The sequence below is a fragment of the Pipra filicauda genome, unplaced genomic scaffold (genome assembly GCF_003945595.2).
Source record: "Pipra filicauda isolate LSUMZ 115617 unplaced genomic scaffold, ASM394559v2 scaffold37_size4185640_pilon, whole genome shotgun sequence".
In the NCBI taxonomy this organism is placed as follows: domain Eukaryota; kingdom Metazoa; phylum Chordata; class Aves; order Passeriformes; family Pipridae; genus Pipra; species Pipra filicauda.
Window position 1 is genome coordinate 1223500 of NW_024104509.1, and position 19662 is coordinate 1243161.

At 38.7% G+C, this 19662-nt stretch overlaps 1 protein-coding gene across 3 annotated transcripts in view; it reads right to left on the reverse strand.

Moving 5' to 3' along the window:
* Window positions 1-19662, reverse strand: part of RORB (RAR related orphan receptor B) — a 148016-nt gene that overhangs the window by 39113 nt on the left and 89241 nt on the right. For 2 of the 3 annotated variants that reach the window (XM_027729014.2, XM_039384837.1), the window contains exon 2: window positions 3617-3702. In XM_027729014.2, coding sequence (XP_027584815.1) covers window positions 3617-3702 — 86 coding nt within the window. Of the gene's footprint in view, window positions 1-3616; window positions 3703-14642; window positions 14702-19662 lie in introns of those variants that run through there. The other variant, XM_039384838.1, reaches the window with a different exon arrangement.

Genomic DNA, 19662 nt, shown 5'->3' on the forward strand with positions numbered 1-19662 from the left:
CTAGCTGCTAGGAGGTGTGCCACAAGCTGTGCTGACAGGCACTGTTATGGTAGAATGGACATGAAATAGCAGAGGTGACAAGAGGAATGAAACCAGGGGGTGAGGATAAACAAAAATAAATAAATGTATTTAAAAATAAAGAAATAATAAAAAAATAAAGGTCAGGAGGAGCTGTTACATCTGGAGAGAAAAAAACAAAGAGAAGTTCCTTGATAAGTTTGACACCTTTAGATGCAAACAGTTGCAGGATGTGTGGTGGGAAAGCTGAAGGACAGCCTAGCCACTGCAGGAGACTATGAGGAGTAAAAGAGCAGTAATATCATTACCGGAGTTACACCAGACATTGGAAGTGATACCAAAGTGGTTGTGTCTTTCTGGGCTGGTTTGCAAACACCACTGAATGGAGCCAGAAAGCAACTGCTGACTTCGTTTACCAGAAAAAAAACAGTGTATCTCTGTACAGGCTGACGGATGGTAATACTGAGCAATGGAATGAGAGTAGAGAGGTCAGGGCTTAATTCACTTGCTAACGGTTATATCAGAATTCTCATTCAAGTCCTGGTGAACCAAATGAGTGTGTTGTAGGGTGTCAGTAACAACAGGCGACAGGCATTGTGTTCCACCAAGGACACTGGCAGCACTAGTTCTTGAAGTCAAGCATACGGAGGCTCACTTGAACTGGCCCGAGCTTGTTTTATCAGTGACTATAGTACATGTAAAATCTAATTAAATTTTATGATTTGCACTTTTGAGAACATGGATGTCCTCTAGAGGAACTCTCAGAAAAATTCTGGTGGCAACTTCTCTGGTCTTGGCTGACCAAAACTTTCCTGAAATTGTGGAAGTGCATTTAATTTAAGGCTAAATGCATGCTAATAGCAGATATTTTTACTCTCTTTGTTGAACTTTACAGACAATTTTGGTTTTGACTTGGGAAGGGTATTCTGCTTCAACCATTTAGACTTTAGCAGCATCTATGTCAATATGGATTTGAGAGAACAAATTAAATAAATGATGTTATAAAACCCCTCACAACCATTTAGCATTGACTGTGCCTTATTCTGCAGTGCTTTTTGTTCCCATTAATGTTGATCTCATCTCAGAAGAATCTGTTTGTTTCTTCTTTGCCCCTCTTAGGAAAAAAAGGACCACATTATGTATCAAGGGTTACATAATAAAATTAATTTACAGCAGATAATTCATTTTTCTGAGGAGAATTTTGTGCTCTTTTTCTCCAGTATAAGATCTAAATGTTCTCTTATAAAGTAGAGATAATCCTTTCATTTCATTTTCATGGAATCTTTATATAGCATTGGCTATATTTACTTAGAATAATTTCATTTTGCATGAAAAAAGAGGCAGCTCATTACTGAGGAGCTAAAGAGTTAAAGACAGATTTCCCAATGTTCCCAACACTGACAACAAGTCTTTCTGCATCGTGAACAAATCACTTCATCCACCACCCACAGTCAGTCTGAGAAAGGAAATGGCCATGTGAACTGCTTTCTAAATCATGACAAAAGAATGGTAGCAAGTACTTTGCTCTGGGGGATAGGCAGAAGAGAGAGTAAAAGGCTTCTCAGCAAAGAAGAAGCCACAGAAACAGATGGGACAGAAACTTATCTTCAGGTTTTACCATTTCAGTAGGATATTGGCACAGATGCAATTTTCTTCACCGGGTCCAGCAGGTTATTCAGCATATGCAGGCATGTACACAGAACAACAGTAATATTTATGATGATCCTTAAGCACTTATAATATGGATTTGCAGCACCATAGCTAATGTAAGGACACAGAGTTTAAGGATTTCCTGTTCCTTGAAATTTGTAGCACCATCACTGGCAGTGTAGTTCTTGGATGCCGTGTCCTGAAATGCTGCAGCTATCGGGTGCCTGGCTCAGTGTGTGTGCATGCTTCTGGAGTGATTCTAGCCTATTTCTTCCACATAAGACCTCTATTCTTAATTATTTCAGATTTCTAACATGTTCAGACAAAAGGAGCCAGAAATGACCAGTTACTAGTACGTGGGCTGAATGAACAGTTTTTTTAAATGCTTGAGCATTTAAATGAAGAGCAGAGCTGCACTTCCTGAAACAGTGCTTACCTTAACAGGGAGCTCTGACAGTCTGAGATGGCTCCCAGTGGAACCAATCTGAAAACTGACATCTTTTTTTCACACAGGCTCACAAAACAAGATTAGACTAATTGATCTGATACTGCAAAACTGGCACAAAACCAATAGGGTTAAAACTGTCATAAGTGGAAGAGAAGCTCTTTATCTCAGTAAGCATTCTACTCACAGAGCTGACTCGTATCATCTCCTCTTGAGGCACACACAAGGGCCAACATTAACCCTAATTACTTCTACAGAAGACTATACCCCTAACTGTTCTGTGGGCACTGAGTGCTGAGAGATATTCCTTTTCTGCTTGAAACAATTTTCTTCTGTAGCTTTTGTGCCAGCTTTGTAGTATCAGATCAATTAGTTTAATCCTGTTTCATGTTATCATAATAAGAAGATGCTTATTTCTAGTCTAGTTCACAATAAGACAGTGACACACTGCAAATTGTTCTCCTTACAAGTGTAAATATTCCTGAAAGAAATCTGAACTTTACTAGTTTATTGCTTCTCAATGTGTTGGCATTAAAATATGTCTTTTGCAAATGGGTGCACCCAAATTTTCAGATTTTTCAGATGTTCTAAAATTTCGTAAAGCATTAAGTAAGTACAGACTTGAGATTTCACTCTACAAGTAGGCTCTCATTTTCAAGTGGCCCGGTTTGTGTGCTTCCACATAGAAGCAATCAGAGATGCTGCCTCTCTATCTTGGCAATTTCATATTTACAATCAAAACTGAAATACTAACATGTAGTATGGAATTCTGGTTTTCCATGAATAATAATAAAATCCCTCAGATAACAAAATCACAGAGTATTTTTAAAGTCAAAAATTGAAGCCTTTTTTCTCTTGGCTTGTGATCTGATTTGTGGTATTTGATCTAGTGCCTGAGATAATATGTTAATATGACTAAGCAGCATGGAACAGTTTTATGCGTCCCCACTCTTTTTTTTCTAAATCTCCAACTCCCAGCAATTGCCCTGCACTGAAGCCTATGCAGGAGAAGACAAAGGATCCTTTTACACTGCTCATACTGTAAGGCATTTTAACCTTTGGGGATTGCAATTTGGTCTGCGAAGAATGCAAAGGGGATAAACCAGGACCAAATTCACACCTGTAAGCTCTTAAGATGTTGACGGGAAATAATGTGCCAACTTTAAATGCTACATGGGTTGTACAGGAAACAAGATAAGAAATCCATCTCTCAAGCTGATTTCAGTTAGAACAGGTGTGACTTGCAGTTGTCAGCCTTGGTATCAGCACTTACGCTGCATCAGATGCAGTTAATTCAAGTTTCAAACAAGGAGGCAGCTCTTAAGTCTATCTGATAAAAAAGAAAGCATCTAATGAAACGAGGCATGAAATGCATCTCTATCAGCAGTAGGCTTTACAGTCTTTGGCACCACTTGCTTGAAAGCATGTAAGAGTGTATTACTGTACAGAGATGCCTGAGGCTAATGCAGATGCTGATGAGTATGCTGTTTTAAAATCTCATACCTTGCAGCCTTCACATGTGATGACTCCATAGTGTATTCCAGAGGATTTATCACCACAGATTTTGCATGGTATCACTTCAATTTGTGCTGAAAAAGAAAACAAGACAAATATTTTGAGTACGTAACTCCATTTCTTTTTCTCTCAAATGAAAATCTTGAAAATTAGAGCTAGAGAGCAGATTACCAGGTCAACCCCTAACAATATAAAACTGCTTTGTATTTTATGTGTATTTCTGAATGTTTTGGTGTGGCAAATTTTAAATGCTTCATGTTACGTAGTTTCTGCCATATCCCACAAAATTTCAAAAGTTTAAGATGTCTCACAATTAGTAAGTTTTTCCTCATTTTGGCTTTTTAAAAAAATTCTTTTACTAGTTAATTTCATAATCATTTTTGCTAATGACAGTCATTAGACATCCTGAATAATAATCTAGATTGTCTTTTCTTACACATTTCCATTTTGATAAGGTAGAATTACATGGTATATTTTGATGCATTTTTCAAAAAAGTAAGAGGTAATGAAAGTTTCACATCCTACAGATTATGGCTTCAAGACATAAAGATACTAATACCACTGTCAGAGATGGTAGTAAGGTAAACTGCACAAGGTGAATGCTAGCAGGCCCTCTATTTTGGAAAGTCAAGCAACTATTCCCTTGGAACAGCATATCCCAAAAGAACCCAGGGAGAAAGACTTTCATGGATGGCTAAAGAGACTTTAGTTCACCACCATGAGCTCAGTTTCCTGAGATGCTGTTTCTTATCAAGTACAAGGCAAGGCTTAGGCAAGTAAACCACTTTTCAAACTGTTCCTAATCCCATATAGAGGGAACTCCTTACAGTGAAGCATCTGTAGTTCTTTGGAAATGTTGCCAGGTTGATTCTGCTCAAAAATTCCTATACCTTATCCCCACTGAGATAATAAAAATATTTAAACATGTGCCTCCAGGCACTGATGTTTTGAGAGGCTAGTTGGGTAACTGCTCTCAGATCTCTGTTTGAGAGTCACGGGGAGGGAGAAAGGCTTAGCTCTGGGACCACGCGTTGCTTTATGTTGACAAGTTTAAAAGACATGTCAATATCAGAGGCAGAACTGCAGTGAGAATGTGAGGAGATCTTGAGGAAAAGACAAGACAAGACAAAACACAAAACAAAAATGAAGGTACTTTTAATGTGACTTGCATATACCGCTTGTAACTCTGATGGGAACAGAGAGAGAAGAATCAATCCTGTGACACTCATTGCATTTAGCACTGTAAGCAATCAATAATTTCATACATGACTTGCAATTATAATCTCTACCTTCATGGTAAGTATTTGTGGACCATGTCTCAAAATGCTAAGGCTCTGGCTTTCAAATAATATGTAAAAAATGCTTTAGACTGATGTAAGTCATCAGTTGATTCAAACACTTATTCATAAATAACCATTCTATAAATTAGTAACTAAAGGATATCTGGGAAATTGCTACTATTGCTCACAGCAAAGACAGCATCTTTAGAACACAGAAAGCACTTGAGTAAGTTTGGAAAAGTATACTTTGCTACTGTCTTGTAACCATTTCTTTTTGTTCACAAAGCAGCAGAACAATCTCAGAATGTTGAGTCATTGATTTTAAAGGCCAGATAAAAAATGAAGCAGTTGTATTCCCAGAAGCCTCTTGAGATACTGTAATTAACACTGAGTGTACCATGTTTCTTTTGCAGATTTAATAATTGTCAGAGGCTACTACACCTTTTGAACATTCCATCTTTGTTTATGCAATTTTATGTTCTTTTTCTTCTTTCTTTCATGTATTACACCAACAAACAGTTTAGCGACCAATATTTCCAACTCTCTTTATAGCTATTATAAAGTAAGCAGCTTTCTTCTGAATTTCTTACATATATAAAATGCATTGACTAAGTACCACTTCTGAATAGAGGCAAAATAGGAATGAACGAACAATAGCGGAGTCGCCACAATGATAACTTTCAGCAGCACAGGAATAGAACTTATTTTCTATGAATGTATTAAACATGAGGAAGGAATAAGTGCAAAACTACTTAGCTCCACTTCGAAGGTCTTTCCACTTGCCTTCTTCCCTATCAACTCTAATAAAATGAGTAATAATGGCTCCTGCCTCTTTTCAAGCCAAACTCAACTTGAGTCTATTAGTTCAATTTTTCAACAAGTACATTAAGATGTGAGATAAGAACCTGCAAAACCACCATCACCCTGATGTCTAACAAAACATTTATAATGTTTGGATACATGCTGCATTGTGATTGTTCCCTATCACCAGCTGTAGCTTCTTTCCTCAGCACCACAGGGTCATCTCCCTACAGTATTCATCTCTTATTTTACACTTAAGTTGAAAGTTCTTTAAGGCTGTGAACTACCTCCAGTTTTACATGACACTATACAAATTATAATGCCACAATGGAGATTGATTAATTCTATATGACCAGTAATAATAATCCACAAATGACAGGAGTACCACCTGGAACCTAATTCATTCTCTGAGGATAACAAGAAGTAGGGTGGAATTCTATCAAGGAAGCAAATACAAGGTCTTCTCACACATTTGAAATGAACACTCGGATAAGAACAAATATGTAATTAAAAACATCTTCAAACCAAGTACACTGAGATGCTTTTTCTCTCTCTCTTTTTTTTTTTTAACCAGCAAAGAGTTTACTCATGGTTAAAAAATTTATTATCCTAAAAGAAGGAAAATAATCAGGTTACAAAAGTTGTTATACTGGTGAAATTAGGAATGAATCTGTAACTGAAACTGTCACTGTTAATTTTCTGAATTCCTCTTGAAAGAAAGGTAAGAGTCAACAAGGCAGCTAATGTGTCTGATGTGTATTTGTGGGGATTGTCACTCACATGTATATATTGTCTAACAGGAAAAAACAAACCTCAAATTTCATATAATTTCTGTTTTATAGCTGAGGAACTTCAGTTGGGAGAGAAATGATTATAATCTCCTAGACCTGTAGCTTTTGTTTAAGGGGGAAAAAAGACTTGAGCTTTCAATATTTAGTTCTTGATCAAAAGAGGATACTAAAGCATGATGGACTGGAACTTTGAAGAGGAAGTCCTCTGTATAATTTGTTGATCCAAGGGGGATTGCACTTGGAAACATTGAGGCTAATCAGAGAACTGACAGAGAAAAAAGACATTTGCTTCCCTCCTATCATCGTTAAGTTGGAGTTCTCCAAAAATTGCTAGATTGGCCCAGTTCACTTTCAGGTTTCTACACCTTAGTGATTTCAAAGAAAGTATATTCGGCATTTTTATTTACTTGCCAACTCTACCTTTTTTATCCTGACCTCGGTAAGACATGCTTTTTTCCTCGCACATTACTGTCAATAGAAGTTTCCACTTTGAGTTAGACTGCCAGCTAGATCTTGCTATCCCCTTTGCTGCTGGATTAGATGTTCTGCGGTTTCGCAGCAAGACTTCAGGTGTTTTGTATTTAGTAACCTGAAAATATACAGCTGAGGATACTAGTTATGTTTACAGACTCTGTCAAATGTCATGCAGTGAGACCTATACTGTTAGTAATATCTCTGCAAGTTAATTAATGCCACATAATTAATTAGTGTGTCTGTAGACACATTTGCTGTCTACATACCCCAAATGAGCCAAATGAGCCATTAGAGTAAGCAAATATGGCGCAATTCTCCCAGGAAAGTAATGTTTTCATAAAATCTTTTGGACAGTGATACATTAAACTCTGACAGTGAGTCTGGACCTAGACTTCGTTAGAGCAACAAAGACTCTCTGCATGTACAGCAAAGTTGACGATTCCCAAATATGCCAGTCCTACACCTCATGAGTAAAGATGTACAAATTTCCAAGGAGAAGTTCTTGTATATCTTTATGTCTCATGGGTCAAGCATATTAGATGTGATCTGTATGTGATATGTAAAAACTTGTCATAAATTTCAAGGTAAGTGAAGTTTGATATTGAGAAATCTGACAGATCATGGCTCAAAATAGAAGTGGGACAGATTACTGCTAAAAAAGAATGTTTCTTGCATAAATACATGCAATTGTCATGTGTGATTTCTTTCATGGTCTCACAATCTTAGTGGAAGTTTTTTTAGTTTACAATCAGTGTCACTTGGAAGGTTATTTGGTGATATGTTTTCTTTTCTCTTTCCTCTTTTATGATTTTCCAGTGAGGGGAAAAATAAACAAACCAAACCAAAACCAAAACCAAACCAAACACTCACCCCACAAAACAAAATAAACCCCAGACCACAAAACCACCAAAAACCTGAATTGTATATTTACTCTTCTTACTGATCAACTCTGCCTATTCTAAAGACTATTGGAAAAAAATATTTTAAAACCTGAAGTTTTTTTCATGAAAAGTCTTTACGTAGTTACTCTGTGCATCCTTATTGTGTGCATTTAAAATTTACTGAAAGATAAAAACTTAGAAATATTCATGATAATGTCTGTAGACTGACTAGAAGTTTTAAAATTACATGCTATATATTAGCCTTTTTGCATATCAAGAAATATGCTTATGTCTTGATATAAGCATATAGATATATATGCTTAGATACATACTGTATTTAAGATACATACTTTGAAGATATCTTGCATGAGCTAAAGGTAATCTCCAAATCGTTCATATTATCTGACCTTTTTGTATCTTATTGTTACACAGTAGTTTCGGAACAAGTCTGGAAAGAATGGTATGCATAGATTACCTCCCCTTACAGAGAAGGTGAAATTATAAAGAAAAAAACGAGCACAGTATAACAACCTTTTCCCATCATGATACAAACCAAAATAAGACAAAATGTTTCGTTCAAATACTGTTTCTTTCCTTTCCAAAGTGTAACTACAATGAATTAATGGAGTAGTGCTATTTGACAATTTATGAAAAGTAAAAAGTTGTTATGCTTGCGATGGTCCAAGAATATAGATGACATTTTCAGATAGATGTAATATCTTTTATTAGACCAAGGGATACGTTAGTTTTAAAAGAAATGCTTTTGGACCCCTAGCTTTTCTATCACACCTTAGATAGGAGCAAAGGACTTCAAGCTTAAAACAAGTTAAAGATAATTGTTCCAAGGTGAATTTCACTATGCTAATCAACTAGAAAAGCTGCAAGATTTGCAAGGCTGGATGATTCTCCGTGAAGAAAAGGTAGCTGTAAGCAAAAGAAACACAAGAGTCTGAAAAGCAGTGAGATAAAGATATATTTTGGATCACAAATATTTTTTTATTTCCTGTGGAACTGATAATTTCAATTTATTAAAACCACTTGTGAATTAACAGAAAATCTAGATTTTCATGGGATTATTACAAGACAGTGGTGGTGATGCAGTTTCCTGGACTCCAGGTAAATACTGTGCAGCTTTTTTGCCAAGAATGTCAGCGCAGCACTAAATGAAACACTGAAAGGTTAGGAACCTGCCAAAGGTGGAGAAATTGCTACCTAGCAGCTTGTTTGTTTCTTTAATTTGGATAAGGCAGAGTGGCTGAAGTGCATAAGAAGCACAGGTGTTTAAGGCTGTCCTGGACTTTTTCAGGATGGTTCACAGGCAAGGAAGACAGCAGAAGTGAAACAGAACTGCCTGTATCCTCTGCTGGGCAGTGATGACTAACACAAAGTACAGCCCACTGCCCAGATCCAAAAAGACAGAACTTAGGTTCCCTTGTCAGAAGCTATGGCTCAAATCTTGAGCCTGAAAGGCTGTGCTCAAAGAGGTCAGGAAGTGTCAAAGGATCAGCAAACTTTGACAGCTCACCTAGCACTCCGTAAATCTGTATAGAATTATTTTCATTGTCTCTTGTAATGGAATTGTCTATATTAATCTATGAATACTTTTCCCTAGTAATTCAAATTAATGGAAGTTATGTGTGTAACCTCAAAGGATGGTGCCATAGTAAAACAAGTTATGACACATCAAAACCATGTTAGTCTGATGATTTGGGCTGAATAGATAAGTTAAATTAGAGTTATCTAATAAAAGTATCAAGGCCTTGTCTTGGGCCCCACAAAATGCTCAGAAACTTGCCTTATTCACAGGGAAAGATTATAATAAAAATTATAATAAAAAGGGAATATACAGGGAAAGTATATAATAAATGCTGTACAGTTCCTACTTCCCTCAAAGACTCAAGATGCTGATACTACACACTTTCCCTAAAGAGATTATTATGGTAATCCCAAATACACTACTGAAGTTATCTTATATTTGAGCTCATCAGATCCAATGTTCTGCAAATAATCTCCAGCAGCTTTAGCTAGTGTTTATGTAAGCTGGTCAGGATGACTGAGTACTGATGACCATGTTTTCTGGCATATGCAAAGGTCTTTCCTATGAAAATTATACTTAGTATTTACCCTGCCAAAGCATTTGTCCTAAATTGTGGATGTTTCATTTCAAATGTTTTACTATATATCAGGCATTTAGCAGGACAAATTGTACTTACTCAGAGAGCTAATTTTTTTCCCTTATGGATAAATGAACTAATGAACTTGGCAAAGGAAAAGCTGGGATATCATGATAAATATTTCCAGTCCATTTTGCCTGTTGAAACTGGCTGAAATATAGAGTACTCTTAGTGATACTCTTATAGTACACTTAGTGGTAACTCTTTACGTTAGATATGCACAGATTTCTGCTGTACAGTTACAAAGCCAAGCAGCACAGAGAAAGGTGTGGCAGGAACATGCTGTGAATACCTCCTGTTTTCAAGGCTGTGGGATCAACATGACCTTATCTTTCCCCTCACCCAGCCAAGAGTTACTGCTTGCTGGAGTGGGATGGAAATGAACTTAAAACTTACTTCATCTTGCAGTGGAAGGACGGTGTAGTGGTTATTCTTAGCTCCATCTGTGGCAGCATCCTCTTCTCCAGCTCTTTGCTATGGGATCGGAGCTGCAGCACACTGACAATCTTTCAGTGTTTTCCTTCCACCCTACCTGCACGGTTTTGTTTGAATGTCCACAGTTTCCTGTATTCCCAGTAACACTCCAACCCAGAATTCTATGCCATGCAAAATTTTCAAGGGGAATGAGGACTGTTGCACTGTTCAGGACTCCTCACAGAGACAGCTGACATGGATGAATTTGAATATTCATGACACAATTGTCACTGAACTGAGCCTGAAGCCAGCCTCTGGAACCAGAGGCTTGAAGTATAATCCTATTTAATTCCCCTTCTACAAATGTTTATTTTCCAAGCAGCTTCTCAAGCACTTGCTACAAAGGGATGATAAAGGCTGCACCAACACCTGAGATGGAGAGCTAAGAAACAGCAGCATCATGTGGGATGGGTGTTAATATATCCTCAGCTTTTCCCAAATATTACATCCACAGCATGACTTTTCATCACTTAGTGTAGCAAGTAAATATCACAATTGTTACATTTCAGGAAATCCAGTCTTGGGAGATTTCATTCCTCCAATACTGAAAATTAATCACAAAAGGTAGCCTAGCACCAACCAGTGAAGAAGTGTATACACCGAGTCACCTGAACATGTACATTTAATTACAGAAAAGATAAAGGACTTTCAGGAAGACCTACACATGGAATATCAAGCACCACAGAATGTGGACTATGAAAAAGATGTGGAAATGGCATAACAGGGGAGTACAAAGGGTTATTTTGCACATCGAGAAGGAAAATTCTTGTCAATTCCTGCTTTTTTCTCATCCTGACCCTCAACACTCCTTTTTTGTGGATTGATTCTAATTTCTGGAATTTCTATACAAATTTATTTCTCCATTACAATTAAAAATGCTTCATTATATTGTTTTCTGACTGCCTTATGCAAGATATCTTCAGAAAAATTTTAGGTGGTTTGACGATTGCAGTCATATACTTTGATTAACAATACTTAGCTGAACCACAGGGCATGATGCAACTTAAAAACACAAAGCATTTTATATACGAATATGTAAAATATATAAATATACACTGTATATTTGCAGTACTGATAAACCACTAATTAATGCAGCTTTTAATGTTAAATGTTTTACAGCTTAAAGCTTCTTGCCAAGATAGCTAATTGCAATGCTCAAGGAAAAGCTGAGAGGGAAGAATACATAAGCATAGTTTATATATTTATTTTTGTGAATGAACGTGATTCAGTAGCAAAAGTTTTCTTAAAAATGGGAGTTGTTTTTAAATTTTTTTTTTAAATTTTAAGACAGAAAATCATCAAGCTGGCTGCCAAAGGAAAAGAAGGGATAGGGAACTCTATTTCTGCTGGTACAGATTTTGGTTCTGATTTGCAGTAGGCAAATGATGAGTAATTCAACATACTCAGGTAGGATTATAGCAATGCTGCAAAATGAGGATCTAACTTGCATTGTCTGGGACTTTGTGTGACTGCCATCACAGTTAAAAAAACCCGTTTTCAATACATTTCCCTGGATCACTTTCCTTGCAATACCTTCCCCCACACATTAGACACAATATAACTCCTAAAATGCAAAACTATAGGAGATATGGGTAACAACAAACAAACAATAATAGTGATTTCAGCCTGAAATGACTCTGAAATCTTCCTGATGTTGCCTTCTTAGAGCTTTTTGAATTTCTTCATATTTCTGATCATCACTGTGGATTTTTACTTTTGCACATTCCTATTTAAAAATCTTTGCCCCATCTTTTGAAAAGCATTTAAATCAGCTGGAGATATTCTTGGATTTGCATCTGCTGCTGTCTGAAAAAAATGTCATACTTACCAACTGTCTACTTACCAATTTAATCTGCCATCTTTCTAAACACAGTAGGAAGAATTGATCTTAGTAAAACTTCAAGTGCACTTGTCTCAAAGGTACACTTGGTATGGCAGATTTAATATTTCCCTTTTTATTTTTCACTGTAATGCCCCATATTGCCAATAAAGTGAAGAATAAAAATGTTTCAACTCACCAGTTGCATCAGGTTTTATTTTAGGTTGAATGTCACACATTTTGTTGTAAATAAATAAGACTTCCAGGAGCAGAAGAGTAGTCTTCCTACTAGCCTACTTATTCATAGTTACACCTGTGCTGTTGCAAAAGTGGAGTCTTAACAGACTGCATTAACAAGATTAAATGGAAGAAGTAATAAAGGCACAGACTGTTCCATTTCATTAAGGAAGGGAAGAAGAGTGCTGGAGGAATCAAGTAATGAAACAATATTTTCTTTTGATACTCTGCTAATGTGGAATGGATTTATTATTCCAGTACAATAGTTTAAAAAATAGTATTTTTCTGTAAATTCTGAAAATAAATCTCAGCTTTTCTTTGCCATCAGTTTTCATTTCAGACATAATATAAGGTATGGAGTATTAGAATAGTAGACATGTCAAATTACTAGAGATAAACCACCCATCCACCCATCTTGCAAAATGACACCCCTACCTGCAGCTAGAGCTAAAAAGTAAATTTTGTTCCAGTGTTTTTAGATGTCATGTGACAGACCTGTCTGAATTGCCCCCACTGAACATCCATTACATTAAAGGAGCATCAATTGATTCCTAGTTGCCCTAAGTTTGTGCAGTAAGGGGGAACTTAGGGGTAAGCTATTAGTATCAATCTCTAACAGAGCTGCTCAGAGCCTGTAACTACTAATTTTTTTCCCCCATAGGCTGCTATAATGGCTAGAATTGCATCCTGATTCATGGGTTACACTTGCAAAGGCACGTAGTGGCTGTTATGCACCAAATGCAGCACAGCTGAACACAAAGTACTGCAGGATTTACAAAAGCTTTCTGACAAAAAACAAAAAATAAAACAGGGCATAGGCAGAGAGCATTTCTACAAGACAGCTAATACATTAAATGCATTGCCTCTCACTAATTCACTTTTCCCTTTTGAGTCTTTGTGGATTTTCTGTGCTTTGACAGAATTCCTCTCACCTCCCCATTACACATTCCCAGGTTCTTTTGCTGGAAGAGCTCTGTGAAGTTACTTCATTTTCAGGTAACCTTTCCTCACTAATCCATTTTCTTGTGTCATAACCTTCGCATAAACGACTTGTTGGAATAAGGATTCAGATTGTAACAGTTCTGTCCTGCTATCTGCATATTCATTCCCTTGGAATCCATGCCAAAGATAAAACACAGAGAACTTAACTTTCAAGATTCAATAAGCCTGTTACATACAGAAGACTGTTAATCCTACACACTATTTAAAAAAAAAAGTTCAAAATTGCCATCTCAGCCACTTTGCTTTGAGTGCTTGCTCTAGTTAGAGAAAACAGTTGAGGAATTTTCAAACAAAAGAAACCAATGCAAGAGGAAATACTAGGGGAGAGTTCTGAAGTTTATGAAGATAAGCAGAATTATTGAAAATTAGGAAAAGTACAGAAAACAAACAAATACATGGGAATAGTCAGGCTGAAAAAATATTTTTCCAATAATTAGGAAAACATTATTTGAAGGATAGTAAGAAACAGGATGAGTTAATTACTTATGATAACTCACTTAAATCTGCATAAACATTACACAGCTACTTTTAAATGTCTGTTCCTAAACCAGTCACATAGGCTACACATGTTGTTGTGGGATTATAATCTTAAAGTCCCAAATTCTTGGCCGACTGCATTTTGATGAATTCCCTGGCTTGGTAAAAAAAATAAGAATTGCCCTCTCTCTATTATTTCATTAATGGAAGCCTTTGATGTTAAGGGCCATAATTTTTCTTAACTGGGTAAATAACTGGTATATAATTTTCCTTCTGTTGCAACAGCATTTCACTCTGCTGAAGTACTGATTGCTTCACAAGGTCTTTAAGTCTCACTGTTCCATAAAATTTTACAGTTCTCCATTAGACATACTACTTTCCTCTCAGATAAAAATCATGGATCGAAGAAATGGCCAAAAGAAATTAACAACATTTAAGAGTTTTTTTTTCCCTCTTCTGCTTCTCTAATTTGTGTAAATGAAAATGCATGAGTCAGAAAGAAATCAATAGATTGTTGCCAAATATTACAGACCCTTCTTATGCAGGATATATACTAGTACTATATATATAACTGGTACTGAGCAATGATTCCAGACACACTGACCTTCAAGTCAAGAACAATCATTTGACTAGCAGCCTAATAAAAAACGTCCTGTTGGGTGTGCTGTGCCTCTACAGGCATCAGGGCAGGCAGAACTTGGATGCAGAAGTCTTAGGCAATGTTCATATTTTGTAGTGAGACCTGAGTTTCAGAAGAAAATGGCATTATTTTAACTCTTACAGAAATATAATGATACAACATAGTTTTCAGCTCTAAGTTTGTATTTCTGGAAATGTGCCCCACTGACTCTCAGCTGAAAAAAACCTACATTGAAGAATAATTAGAGGAGCTGAACAAATATAAAATGAAAACTACACTCATCTGCAGCACAGATTAAAGCAAGCTCTAACATCCCTGCATTGCTAGCTACCTTTTGACCAGGAAGCTTTCTTATGAGCTGGCTTAATAGCCTGAACCAACAGGCAGTATGAATAAAAGGGATCATCATGCTTTGCTTTCTTTTTAACTGTTGCCTGTGTTCACTTCTGCCTGATGATGTTCAACAGAAAATAGATTTTTGTAATATGATATAATTTTTTGAGATAATAAAGGCAGGAGCTTGACAGCAATGAGCACTATGGAAACCTAAATGAGCTAATTCTCTCATCATTCTAATTTGCTCAGCAGTTAATAGCATCTTATAACACAAGCAATCACAGGATTAACTATGGAAATGAGGAATGTAAACATTTATCTCAGTAATTTAGAAAGAAAATAAGCTATAAAAGTTGTTGTACACAAACTGATTTTAAAAAACCCCACAAAATTAAGAACATTCTCCTGAAAGACAAAGGTAGTCAAAGCCATTACTTCTTTTTGGAGAAACTACAAATACTCGAGGAAATGGTCTGCTGAAGCCACCCTGTGCACTTCGATAGTTCAGCGAGTCCTTCAGCTTGTTGTAGATAAAATCTTTTTTGGGTCATAGACCTGGTAAAAATTATATGGCTAAACCAAAGACAACTTGGCCAACACTTTAGAGATAACAAATGTAGAGATTATGAGGGAGGCACAGTGGGATTCACTTCCATCTACCTGCCTTACTCTTGTTAAGAGCAGACACAAGATGCACCCTGTCCTGGTTCCCGCCAGGACTGAGCGAATTTTTGCAGTAGCTAGAAGGGGGCATCGCCAGGACCCAGAGGTTATTCTATACCACCTCATGTCATTGCTGAAGGAGGAGGGAACAGTCTCTTCCAGGGAGAAGGGCTTCCTTCCTGTCAAGTAAACCTGGTGGAGGGAGCAGTCAGGTAGCGGCAATTTTGAGCCGGAGGGTGAGGTTGGGTAACACCGGTTCCGAGCAATCACATATGAATCTTGTGCAGTATGTTATTAGTATTGTTACTGTCACTGTTTGTTTTCTTATCTCACTGCTGTTTCCAGTAAATTGTTTTTATCTCAACCCACAGTCTTTGCCTTTTGTGCCTCCAAGTCTACTTCCCAGCCTGCGATGGGGGGGATTGCGAGAAGGAGTGGGGCAGGTGAGAGAGCAAGCGCCAGGTGGTTTAGAGAACCTCAGTGGGAGCACTAAACTGGGGAGTATCATTCCCATTACAGCCTAATTTGTAACCCAATATGGGGCTCTAATAGTTGAGATAACAACAGATCTGAGCATAGTTAAGGAAAGAATGTTCTTGTTGCTAAATCAGCCATATCTCCATATCTCCTCAGTCCAGTCACACCACACTTAGAGTCAAGGACGGTTATTGAGAGATCTGCCCTAAGGGTGGATAGTCATGAGTGGCATGTAATGTGGGAGAAAATGGGCCAGGTTTTGAAGGATTATTCTGCTCCAATGGTTTGGAAGCTCATCCTTGAACAATGACAGGACCCTTATAAAGTGGCAGAATATTTGAAAGAAAAACGCTGCGGCAGTTACACAGAGGCACACTGATGTGCTGGGCCCTGGCTACTATTTATCAGACACTGCTCGTCACTGTAGGGCACCCTGAGGGCGAGGAGGAGAAAAGCAGACCAACAGGCACCACGGCCACTCAAACTGCAGCTGAACCAGAGAAACAACTTCTCACATCAAAAAGCAGAAGAAATCCGAGACCAAATCAGTTCACTTAGTGAAGGATGAAGAGGAAGTAGGGCCCTCATAACAGGAGGAAGAAGCAAGGCCAGAGATCCCTATCCCTGGGTAAACTGGAAGATAAGCAAGAAGATTTCAGCTACAAGTTGGGTGAGTCCTTGCTGACCTGGCTGCTCCGATGATGGAATACCATAGCCTGTGATATGGAACTAGATGGTAGTGAAGCCAAGAAACTGGGATCCCTCTCCCAGGATGTGGATATTGACAAGGGGATTGGGAATAGGACAGAAAGTCTCTGCCTTTGAAGGCAACTCCTGCCAAGTGTTGAGGAAAAGGATAATCTAGTAGTGTGCCTAGCCAGGTAGGATGCCTTGGAGAAATTTATCCAGTATCTGAGAGAATTAGCTGTGCTGGAGGTAATCTATAGAGATTCAAATAATGATCAGTCTCCTAAAGATCCAGAGGAGGTCCAGTGTACACAATCCATGTGGTGGAAGTTTGTATGAAGTGTGCCATAATCATATGCCAACTCATTTGCATTGATGTCAATGGAAGAAAGAGAACAAACAGTGCTGACTCTGGTACTCTGAAGAATATGTTTTTTCCACTCTACCGACCTGTGCCTTGGCTGTAGAAAGACTGTCCAAGATTGTGGAAGATTCGAAAGGCTCGATCAAGTTAGAAAAATATCCCATGCACCACCAGTACAGACTACAGTGTCTGCTACTGGGAGCAAGAACCCTCCTGCCTGAGAGAGGGTACACACCGTGTGGTTTTTTCTGTGTGAGCACAGGGAGGACATGAGGAAAGATTCTTAAAAAACGTAGATGTCATTATGGAAGAGGTCCTAAAGGAGCCCACTCAAAGATGCTTTCCTTGATCTGCTGATTGTCAATTGAGCAGATCTTGTGAGAGAAGCGGAGACTGGTGGCTGTCTTGGCCACAGTGACTACAAAGGAATTGAGTTTAAAATCTCTGTTGACAGGAGGAAAAGTGCCAGCAAAATCTCAAGTCTGGACAAGAAGAGAGCAGACTTTAGGCTGCTCTGGGAACTAGTAAGTAAAGTGCCATGGGAAGATGTTTTTACAGGTGTTGGGGCCCATCAGTGCTGGTCACTTTTTAAACATCACCTCCTACGGGCACAGGAGCAAGCAATTCCCAAATGTCAGAAGTCAAGCATGCAAGGCAGAAGGCCGGCATGGCTAAGCAGGGATCTTCTCTTGGAAATAAGGCAAAAAAGGGGGTGTATGTCCAATGGAAGAAAGGTCAAGTGACATGGGAACAATTCAGAGATGCTGCTTGCCCCTGTAGGGAGAAAATTCCTGTGACTAAAGCTAAATTAGAGTTGAAGGTGGGCAGAAATGTGGAGGACAATAAAAAAAGGTTTTTTCAAATATATTAGTGGCAAAAAGCAGTGTAGAAATAACACTGGCCCATTACAGGAGGAGGATGGTCACCTTCCAACCAGGGACAGAGACAAGGCAGAGGTATTTGACGCTTTCTTTGCCTCTGTCTTCAACAGAGATGACAGAACAAGGTAGTCTCAGAGCCCTGAGCTGGAGGACCGTGACTGTGAGATCGATCAACTTCAAGTTGATCCAGAACTTGTGTGAGATCTACTGCTCCAGCTGGATCCCTACAAATCTATGAGGCGTTATGGGATTCATCCCAGAATCCTCAAAGAGCTGGCTGATGTCATCATAAAACCTCTCTTGATGATTTTTGGGCAGTCGTGGGAATGTGGAGAGGTCCCAGTTGACTGGAAGCGGGCGAACATCATCGCAATTTGCTAGGAGGAGGAGCACGGAAACCACAGGCCTGTCAGTCTCGCTTCAGTGCCTGGTAAAATCATGGAAAAGGTTATTCTGGGAAGTATTGAAAAACACCTGGAGGACAATGCAGTCATCCGTCACAGAGAGAATGGCTTCATGAGGGGGAAGTCCTGCTTGCCCAACCTGATTTCCTTCTATGACAGGGTAACCCACCTACCTGATCAAGGGAAACCAGCAGATGTAATCATTTTGGAGTTCATCAAACCTTTTGATACTGCCTCTCACAGGATCCTTCTTGACAAAATGTTCAGCACACAGCTGGATAACCGTGTTATGTGATGGGTGAGCAGCTGGCTTGCAGGTTGGGCACAAACAGTTGTAGTGAATGGGGTGACATCAAGGTGGTGACTTGGCACTAGTGGGGTTCCACAGGGTTCCATTCTCATCCCAGTTCTCTTCAACATCTTCATTAACAACCTGGATGTAAGGACTTGAAGGAATACATAGTAAGTTTGCCAATGACACTAAATTGGGAGGAACTGTGGACTGCCAGAGCAGCTCTACAGAGAGACCTTGACAAATTAGAGAGATGGGTAATCACTAACTGTATGAAGTTTAACAAGGGGAAGTGCCAGATTCTGCACCTGGGACAGGGCAATCCTGGTTGTTTGGATAGACTAGGGAACGAGAAGCTGAAGATCAGAACTGTGGGAAGGAACCTGGGAGTCCTGGTTGATGGTCAGTTGAATACGAGTCAGCAGAGCCCTGGCAGCCAGGAGGGCCAACCACGTCCTGGGGGGCATCAGGCAAAGCATCGCCAGCCAGGCAAGGGAGGTGATTGCCCTGCTCTGCTCTGCACTGGGGTGGCCTCACCTTGAATATTGTTTGCAGTTTTGGGCACCACAATATAAGAAAGATATCAAGCTATTAGATAGTGTCCAAAGGAGAGGAATGAGGATGGGGAAGGGTCAGGAAGGCTGTATAAGGAGCAGCTGAGGTCACTTGGCGTGTTCAGCCTGCAGGAGACTGAGGGAAGACCTCACTGCAGTCTAAAATATCCTCACACATTGTAGGGAAGTGGAGGGGCAGGTACAGACATCTTCATCTTGTGACCAGTGATGGGACTCAAGGAAATGGCCTGAAGTTGTGTCAGTGGAGGTTTAGGCTAGGAATTAGAAACAGCTTCTCTACGCAGAGGTTGTTTGGACACTGGAAC